Raw genomic sequence first — 10,459 nt, 5'->3', positions numbered from 1 at the left:
TAATTATGATTCTTCTCGTAAGATATATGGTTTCCATCGCTTTCTCAAGGGTAGATAATTTTGTTTCTATGGAAGTAGGAACCCGACGGGCCGAGGTCCGGCGATAATGCCAATGAGTAGGGGAACGAGCTCGGCCGCTCAGAAGCCGTATCCATTTTGGTATTTTGACAACTGCTAAATTTAATCTCACTTTTTCTTCGATTCATAATTTTGCACTTTGGCAACAGGGAGAAATTCCTGGGAGTAAAATAAGTCTAATTCGTACTCACTTATCTTTTAGGATTATATTTGATTTAATAAATCTGAGAGTAAAATAAGTCTAATTCGTATGCATTTATCTTTTTGTATTTTCTTTCATCAAGATTAAAGTTGTTTGATTAGGGTAGGCATAGCGTGGGGCACGAATCTCACAGGCTCTAATCAATCACAAGGTATCCCAGAATACACTGGGCTTGGTGATGCTTGACTGGACTCCTGCTGTTTAATCCTCAACTGGAGAGAATCTTGACTCGAGAACCATTGAGACCATAAATACATAAACATCAACTTTCTTAGCCAAATCTTTTCTCTTTTATAGTTTGACCGTACAATTGAACCTTAAAACCTTAATCATATCTTCTCACCACCTTATATATAAAGAGACAGGAGAAAAACCTTATAATGTTAGAGATAATCAAGTATTTTGTTATCATGGATCAACCAACACTCTTATTCATATTATCTGTTAATGCAGCAAGCTTCCAATCTAGGTGGATTCTAAATGGATCTTGTTCTCCTCTCTGTCATCATTCAACTTTTATAATATAATTACAGCAAACTGCGCATGATGGAAAATCTTAAGCTTTGCATTGCAATCTTTAGCAAACATATTTGCACACTTCCAGCTCTAACGTTCCAATAAACTAAAGGCACCAGAACCTACCACCTCTTCTTCATTAACCATGTCGATATTTCTTTCTAGTCTTCTCTAATGAGCTTCATCTGCAAAGTGCCTATATTAATATCTGAGTTCTTGATCTTAGTCATTCCTGAAAATACTAAAGCTAGACGCATGATAGTTGTCATGCACAAAGATGTGCATATGGTTCCCAATAAATGTATGTATGTATGTATGTATCCTTGGTGCTGAACAGTTTGGTTAGGCTAGATGACAAGTGTTTTAAATTTTGTAAGCATTGATGATATTGGTAAGCTTTTAAGATTGCTGTAGGAGGATATTAACCATCTCTTATACTTCTCAACTTCTTGAGAAGTTTCAAATTTAAAAATGGAGCTATTGGCCATATTTTTGTTGTTTAAAAGATGAAGAAAATGGGGCTTACACACTATTCCTCTCTAAGTAGCAACCAAACGTTCTAGATTCAAATCTTAGGTAGTGCATCTCCAAGTTATGAGACTTAATTAATAATATGGGAAAGTCTCTCTCTCTCTCTCTCAAAAGTTAGGGAGAAAACCATAAAATTTGATGTTTAAAGTATGAATATCTGGTTTGACATTTATACTTTTGTTTGAGTTTATGAAACATCTCCTGGCACCTACTTTCCTATATTATGTCTTGTTGCAAAAGAGGAGAGAAAGAGAGAGCATTTTCTAAAAATATAACAAGATTAAGTATATCCAAACACCTCCAACTAGTTTTTCAATTTTTTAACATTTTTTTCTTGACAAATGCTGGAGCAGAAAAACACTCATAATTCTTTTCGTACTATTAGGTGAGAACCAAATAAATTTTAACTAATTTCATAACAGAAATATATTGCATCATACTACAATCTTTATAAAATTATTCTATATCTAAAAATTTTAGTAGTAGCCACGTGCATTTATCATGTGCATTATAATTAATTTATATTAAATATGGAAAAAGCTACATTGTTAAGAAAAACTTTTCCAACATTGATGGTATTCCACATGGGACTAGGTGGTTGTTGGTTTCACCACTAATGCCTTTATCACACCATATAAGATAAAATTGTTGATAAAAAATAGGTTTGAATATCATTACTCTTAAACAAGAGTATTGTTTAGACATGTTCCCCTTTTTGTCATTTTTTCATTATATTGTCACATCTATTCATCCCTATTCTACCACAAATATAGACTTTCATTAGAAAGCCACATTCACTTGCACCTACCATATATAAAGTCCTAAATAGAATAATGAAAAAGGGACGAATGGTAATATGGAAAAGAAATTATTATTTACTAAAATAGTAGGAGATAGAGACTTCATCGAACTCTTACAAGGTAAGAAGGCCATAGATAAACTGTTAGCAAATTTCTAAATTTTTTTAAAAATGAAAGTAGACCCACCTACATGTAATTATCCAAGCGTAAATATAAAGAGATGCACCATTCGGGATTTCTAATCCCTAATTATTAAACAAAGGGTTGCAACGGGTTAACAAAGTCCTAGTTAAAAATGATTGATTTTTTTTTTCTATGTGAGATTGTTTCATGAGATGTCACCTTAAGAGAATAATAGGCAATGTATCTTACTTGTTACTAGGGCTTTTCCCATAGAAGCTTAGCTTTTCTTGGATAATGAATCAAAATTGCAACCTCACCTTATTTTGCTTTTAAAAAAAAGGATAATTATTTTTTAGAATTTTTAATTGTAAGGAATTGAAGATGTTAGAATAGTCATATCCTTCTTAGCAACCAAAAAGGTTATGCAAGAATTTAGACTTTCGTAGTTATAATGCAAGGAGGCCTCCTTTCCTTTCTCTCTCTAAACTTAAAAAAGATATATTTATTTTAATAAGAGGGGCTAGTCATAAGATTTTAGCTTCCTGTGAAGTCATGATGGCAGCTAACTTTAGGTTAGGCACCTCATATTTGACCAAAATTAACCAGAACTCCCTGTTTGAGGCATTAATTACTTAGATTCAAGATTCCAGCTTTGTGTAAAATCTGCAGATCGACTACCTATTTCAACTCGTGCACAAGCTATGCATGCAGGATTAACCATCTTTCCCTGCTTTAAAATCAAATTATTTGTGTTTGAGAAGATAGAATGAATTCATTTAAAAATTCGGAGCTACAAGAATCGTACAAGATCAACATTCAACACTAGAGAACCACTTGATGTAAATTGAGCTTGGTATTTATATAATCTTCAAGATAACTAGAATTAATATTCTTGGGATCCTATGTACATAGATACCAACTTCCATATCCAAATCTTATCTTCCACAATTTTGACAAGGCAATCAAACATTAATTTTATTAATCACATCATATATTGTCTCAGAGAGATGCACACACACACACACACACACACACACACACACAGAGAGAGAGAGAGAGAGAGAGAGAGAGTTTATAATATCTAAGAGATGACCAAGCACCCTAATATCACAGATCACCCAGCACTCTTAATCCATAATTTATCTTCAAATACAGCAACAAGCTTCCAAATAAAGGTCGGCTGCAAAAGGATCTTACTCCTGTCCTCATTCAACATTCACAATATTACAACAGCAAAACACACAGGACCAGAACAAACTTAAGATGTGGCATTGCAATTTTTAGCAGGTGTATTTGCATACTTCCAATGGTCATGTTCTGAAAAAGCAAAGGCATTAGAACCCGCCACCTCTTCTTCATTCACTGCATTGGATATTTCCTTCAAATCCTCTTTTGTGAGCTTCAGCTTCAAAGAACCTATATTAGCATCTAGGTTTTTGATCTTGGTCGTTCCTGAAAATATTGAAGTTGCATGATAAAAAGTTGTCAGACACATACAGCAGATGTGGTACCCAATTTATGTCCTTTGTGCTTCACATTTTGCTTAGGTTGGATACAAGATTGTTTTATTTGTTTAAGCATCAATGATATTGGTAAGCTTAGGGGCGGCTCAATACATTCTGGGGCCTAAGGCGAATCCAATGAACGGGGCCTTTTTTTTTAATAATAATTTTTTTAATAAATATAAAATATTTAAAAAAATATAAAAATAGATAGCTATCAAGTACATTATTTCAACAAAGATACATGAATCTAACAAAGATAGACAAGAAGCTTTTTCAATTTAATATAATTCTTGAATGGAAGCACATAAAAGTAATTACTCTAAATGAAGGGCCATTAAACTGATTAAATAACTGAGATAATGCTTGGCAATACTGTTTACCATGAAAAGGTCATCCCATGGCACTTCATGGTCAAGGTAAAGAAAAGAATTTGTCCATAAAGGAACCTCTCTATAAGAGAAAGTAGGGTCATTATGGAAAATTCACCCCATCCCACCATCTCCCCTTCAAGTGAGTACCCAAGCGGCAACTGCAACATCACAGCACAGCAGCCATTCAACCCCCTCCCTCCTTTTCTCTCTCTACCACCCAAGAGGGGAGAAGAAACCGAGAGGAGAAAACTAAAAGAATCTCCACCCTCCAAGAAGTCCATCTCCAATCCCCCTTTTCACCATCTTTTTTGCAAAGCAAAATGGCACTCATACTTCTATTGATGCTATCAGATGAGCTGCTTAGGTTTTATATCCCTGTCAACCTTGATGCAAGCATGGCTTATAATTGATGGCCACAATGGCAGATTTTTCCTGTGCAGTTTTCCAGAGCTAAGAGATGAAAAGTGTGTCAGATCTTTCTTGGTTAACAAAATTGTAGAAGTTCGCGTTATTCTTAAGTAGGGCCTCTATAGAGAAGCACTAAACCATGACGATTCACATCACATAAATCATGCTGAATGTAAAATGAGTCATAAGAAGAAAATTATGGGAAGAACAATCATCATAGTATGTTTCAAGTGTTCAAGTACATTCAATATACTGCATAGACACTTTTATAGGGTTTTACAAAGGATTTGATCCTTTAACAAATATCAATATCTCATAAAAAGTAAAAGTTAACAATCCATACATTACATGTTCCCTCGAAAAAAAACAGCCTAGACATTAGGCAACATATTTCTGATCATGTTGGACTGTTGGGGGCTTGATATCTTTGGACTAAACAGATTCCTTTCATTAATCTTAGTGCAACTTACTTCCTTTCGAAGTAATAGGTTGTCGAAAGCTATATATGCACTTTAATTTAATGAAATTATTTTGAATAGCTCTGAACAAATACTGATAATAACATCAAAAACTAAATAGAGTCGTTGCAATTCAAATTAGTAAAAAGGGAGCACGAAGCTAGCAAAACCTTCCCCTGCTCTTAGTGCAACCCTGAGCTTGATACCTGATGCATAATTGGCTAGTGTTGGAATTTTTAGACCATGTTAAGCTGAAACAAGCTCCTCCACCAAATCCAACAGATAAACTATAACTCAATAGTCTATAGTAACTATCATAAATTTTACCTCATAGTTTTTTTCTCCACTTTTTAAAGCGAATCAGATAGTGAAATTTCAGAAGATATTTCATGCAGTAGATACAGGGCAAACTATCTATGTAATTCAGCAACAAGACTTGGTCCACCAGTTGGCACCCTTTACTCTAGGAAGAAGTCCTGGACTTCAATCCTGGTGGTGGCATATTACCACTGTAGTTCTCAGAAAATATTAAAGAGGATGAGCCTTGACGCAATAGTAAGATTTTCTCTAATGTGACCTAGGTGTCGCAGGTATGGAACACAGAAACAGTCTCTAAGAGCAATTCAAAGAAAAATCCAAAAGAACATCCTCGAGTCGACTCCTGGAAGCTTAGAGTCGACTCTGGCACTTTGGAGTCCCATGGCACAGAGCTCGAATCAACTCCTACTTCATTCGAGCCGACTCTCTCAGTTAGGACAAAAAGATAATTTTTAGGAACAGTGCTGGAGCCAACTCCAACTCTGCTGGAGCCGACTCCAACTCTGCTGTAGCCGACTCCAATTCTGCAGGAGCCGACTCCACTGCATTGACAACTATAACGGCTAGTTTTTTACGGCTCCAACGGCTAGTTTTTCACTTCCAACGGCTCTATTTCGTCTCTAACGGCTTGGAGAAGCTTCCCACATGTTCTTAAGACTATAAATTCATGGAAACACCATCAAACAAAGAGAGGGAGAGCTCCACAAGATCAAATATTTCAAGAACTCTAAAAAAGATAGCATAACGCCAAAATCCACAAAAAGGGCCAAATATTTGAGCAAGAAGTGAGCTATTCAAGTTAGGATCAATCAGAGCATCCACCAAGAGCCTCAAGATCACATTCTCAACCTCAACAAATTGGTGAAGAGCTTCAAAGATCAACCACTTCACCAATCCGAGTTTTGCTCTTTTTCATTTGTGTTTTACATCTTGAGCTTAACTTTAGTGTGCTTTAATTCTTTCAATTCTTCAATTGTATCAAGTTTTACAAGGATGGAGCTTGAGGAAAAAGGTTTTAGTTGATTCTCTTTAAAATCAACTGGGTTTGTTGGGATCCCGAAAAACAACGTGTAAGGTTTGGTTGGTGATCCCGCAAAACCAACTGGGTTGTTTGTGATCCCGAAAAACAAATGGTACTGGGTTTGATTGTTGAGCCCGAAAAAAACAATCAATTGTATTGGGTTCATTGTGATCTCGAAAAAACAACGAGTTGGGTTGTGAACTCGGAAAACGACCACACTGTAATCAGGAGGATTATAGTGAAATTCCTAAGAGAGCTTGAGGAGTAGACGTAGGTGCAGTTGGCACCGAACCATTATACTTTTGTGTGTTTGTAATGCTTTGTTTCTTCTTTAGCTTACTTGCCTATTCATTCAGTTGCAATTCTAGTTAAAATTGTTTAGCTAGTTTTAACTTGCTTCATCTTCATCTAGCTAACTTTGATTAGAATTGTACTCTTGATTGTATTAAGCTAGCTCCTCTGTTTAGATTATCTCTCCGCTATACTTAACTTTATAAGCTGAATTCTCTGCTACATGTTCTAATAAGTTAAAGGTTTTAACTTATCATTGTGTTTGTAATGCTTCCTTTTATTGTTTGATTTTCTCACCTATTTACTTAGTCAAATGTCTGATTGAATTGCTTACTTTCTCACACCCTTTAGTATCAAGTATATTCAAATTGTTTAGTAAAGTTTCACTTGACAAATCTGCATCAAGATTAACTGCATTGAATTGCATGCTTGCTAAAACTTAGACTAATCTTTTATTGAGCTCATTTACCTGCTGCCTAATAGTTTTAATCTTGATTAGATTAGAATTAATATGTTGCTAAGTTTAAGTTCTACTGTGCATCCATATAACTTAGCTTAATTAACTCAAAAGTTTAGAAGTAATTAAAAGTTTTTAAAAGCCCAATTCACCCCCCCCCCCCCTCCCCCTTTGGGCTGCATCTACTAGGCAACAAGGTTATAAATACGTATGATATAGCACTTCTTCTGACAATTTGTTTATCAGACACAACCCTTTTGCTAGTTCTAATTTAGAATTGATTAGCATAGTCTTATATACTTTCCTTTAACAAAAATTATAAGGATTTCTCCCTTTTGTAAATACAGTTCTATTTGTCTTGTTATTTTAAACAATTAATATATACAAGTTTAAATAAATATTTCAAGATTTAAAAACCAATCTATCGGGTAAAAATTTTAAGCCATCTCCCAGCCACATAAAGTTATAGGGAACTAGCATCATTTCTTAATAGCCCTGGGCAAGTCTTGGTCTAGTTGATATTTGTATCCAAAAATTAAGAAACAATACTAATAGAAATATAAAGCATCCTTTCAAACATGTGTGCTAAATTTATATGATAAAGTAATATTCACATAAATGCATGCTACATACTTCAGATCCAATTACTTGCCTGGGATAGGAACCACATCATCCCCTTGATGAAGAACCCAAGCAAGAGCTAGCTGAGCAGGGGTGCACTGATACTTTGCAGCTAATTCCTCTATTCGCAGGTACAGAATCCTGTTCTTTTCCAAGTTTTCTCCAGTAAACCTTGGATGTGAAGCCTAACCAATCATATGGATGCATAATGAGTAAAAAGAAATTCCATTTTTTAAACATTGTACATGTTAGCATCTCAACATAAAAAAAGTTTCAATATTCTTCAGAGATGAAAGTTTCAATACGGAGGTTGTGATCATATTGAAGTTCATACCAATACACTGCCTGAAGGAATACTTTCTCCAGCTCCTTTTCCACCAAAGAAACCACGACCAAGTGGACTGTATGTAACTATTCCGATGCCAAGTTCTCTGCATTTTATAAGAAACATCATGTATTTGTGAACTTTAAGTGCATCACATCAGTCAAACTCCCCAATTGTTAAAGAATACAATGATCCAATAGTGACCAAGATAAGTTATTAGTCAAAAACTAGAATCATTTTAAGACATCCTTTGTCTTTTATTTTCTCTACTCTCTCCAGAGGAATGATGCCTGAAGGATTTCCATCATAGAGCATTATGTATGATTTTCTTTTACAACAGGTTCTAAAGGTTTTCTGAAACTAATTACAAGTCGCGCTATGAAATTATTTGTTTAATTGTCTATGCGATGCTTCTTTGCTCTTATCTTAATAACACTTAATACCAATTAGATTTTGAGCCTCTGGGCATCTTTTCAGTGGCTATGGAAAGGTTAGTGGGCACTTCGATTCGTAACAAAAATGTGGTGTTCTATGAATCAACCTTATTAAACCGGATTTTTGCCTACTATACAGGCATGGACAATTCATTCATACACAAACTTTTTTTCTTAAAAGAAAAAAACAATTAAACCTTGTTAAACAGGAATCTAATTTCTAACCAGACCTGCAGAGTGGAACTATTTCTCCTTCTATATCACGAGACCAGAGAGACCACTCCATCTGGAGTGCAGTAATAGGATGCACGGCATGTGCACGCCGGATTGTGTCGGGGCTGGGTTCTGATAGCCCGATGTACTTCACTTTGCCCTCTTCCACCAACTTCTTCAGCTCCCCCATCTATCAAACACCAAAACAAATGCAGGTTCCATTGACACAAAGAACACACACAAAAAAAAAAGATCAAGTCAGACAAACCATAACTTGAATCTAAAAGGTTAGTGCTTACAGTATCCTCAATTGGCACTGTCTTATCCACACGGTGCTGATAGTATAGATCAATGTATTCCACACCAAGACGCTCGAGGCTTGCCTCGCAGCATGCTCGAACATATTCTGGCCGACCATTTACAACAAAACCAGTCTGATCAACCCCTACAATGCCAAATTTTGTGGCCAATTGAATCTTTTCTCGGGGCAACTGCTTCAAGGCCTACAAGCAAGCATCAATTCTTTTTCACGTTTAATTCTAGTGCACAACATCTAATTCCTTCAATAAGGAGAAAAGAGATTGAAAGTTTGAACCTTTCCAATCAAGATCTCACAGGCACGGGGTCCATAGAAATCGGAGGTGTCGAAAAAGGTGATTCTCTTGCTGAAGGCATGCTTGATGACGGCTATCCCATATTCTTCGCTGTGCGCAGAATCGTATGCTCCACTGAGGCTCATGCACCCCAATCCCAGCTTGGATACCTGGACGCAAGCACACAGGTCATCACAATTCACAACGGTGTTAGCACTGAAAAAAACACTAGTTTTTTTCCTTTTTTTTTTTTGAAGGAAGGACAACAACAGCTGCATCCTAAGAAACTGAATCAGAAAGTATGTAATCAAGAGGATGAGAGATGAGAACAGACATGTATCCACTACTATCATCATCATCAGGAGGAAGATAGCTTCCTAATTAGAGTTAACCATAAATCATACAGCATATGATTAGAAAACAAAGGAGGCATAAAAAGAAGGGGAGATACCTCTAATCCCTGGGATCCCTGTAATACCTGGGCCCAAAAATCAACTGGGCCCAATTACTTCTTTTTGGGCCCATATTTGAACATTGGGTCATGACATCTAATAGGCTAACTGGGCCCATAGTTGGCAGCCCGTGTGATGGCTGCCACCTCATGCTTTATGCATGGATTTGACTAGAGCCAGGTGGGGATCAGGGGAAGACCCAGCTGTTAAGCCCTTCATGAAGAGGAAGCTGGGTGTGACACCTCGCACCCCCCCCCCCCCCCCCCCCCCAACTACTTAAGAACCTACTGGTTTTTCCTTCAAAAATCTCAAGAACCTGTGAACCGGCAGAAGAAGTGTTGGAGTGGAGGCACCGAAGCTCGGGATAACTGCAATCTCCTTCTCCTCTTCCTACAGAACGGAGTCTCAGAATCGTTAGCCTAGGCATGGAAGCAGGGATCGTCGCTGGTACTCCCTAGAAGCTAGGTAAGCCCCATGCCTTCTCTCCTCCTGATTTATTTAGGATAACAAAGAAAGAATGAAAGCAAAGAAGATGAAGGGGGAGGGGGTTACCCGTGCGCGGCCAGGGACATCGCCAACAGCGTGAACGCTGCCGGCCTCGGCTCGGCCGCAGGTACAGGCCGCGGACCGGCTGCGAGCACGGCCACAGACACAGCCACAGGAGTCAGCCGCGGGCGCCGCCGGCCGTGGCGTGACCCCAAGCTCGGCCTCTCCCGAGCCGCCTCCTCTTCTTCCTTGAGAT

The 10,459-nt window shown here is 37.2% G+C and overlaps 1 protein-coding gene across 1 annotated transcript; it reads right to left on the bottom strand.

Annotated features, from left to right (window-relative positions):
* Positions 1–3,325: 3,325 nt before the first annotated feature.
* On the bottom strand, positions 3,326–9,728 carry LOC103708200 (probable aldo-keto reductase 1). The gene is made up of 7 exons (XM_039114307.1): positions 9,717–9,728; positions 9,268–9,435; positions 8,972–9,175; positions 8,690–8,862; positions 8,035–8,131; positions 7,732–7,885; positions 3,326–3,702 (listed from the first exon to the last, which is right to left on the bottom strand). Exons 2-7 carry the CDS (start codon positions 9,409–9,411, stop codon positions 3,509–3,511), a joined length of 966 nt encoding a protein of 321 aa, XP_038970235.1. The 5' UTR covers positions 9,412–9,435; positions 9,717–9,728; the 3' UTR covers positions 3,326–3,508.
* Between the last annotated feature and the right edge of the window lie 731 nt (positions 9,729–10,459).

Source organism: Phoenix dactylifera, chromosome 16 (genome assembly GCF_009389715.1).
Source record: "Phoenix dactylifera cultivar Barhee BC4 chromosome 16, palm_55x_up_171113_PBpolish2nd_filt_p, whole genome shotgun sequence".
NCBI classification, from domain to species: domain Eukaryota; kingdom Viridiplantae; phylum Streptophyta; class Magnoliopsida; order Arecales; family Arecaceae; genus Phoenix; species Phoenix dactylifera.
The sequence above is the reverse complement of the archived record's forward strand: the minus strand, read 5'-3'. Positions and strand labels throughout refer to the sequence as shown.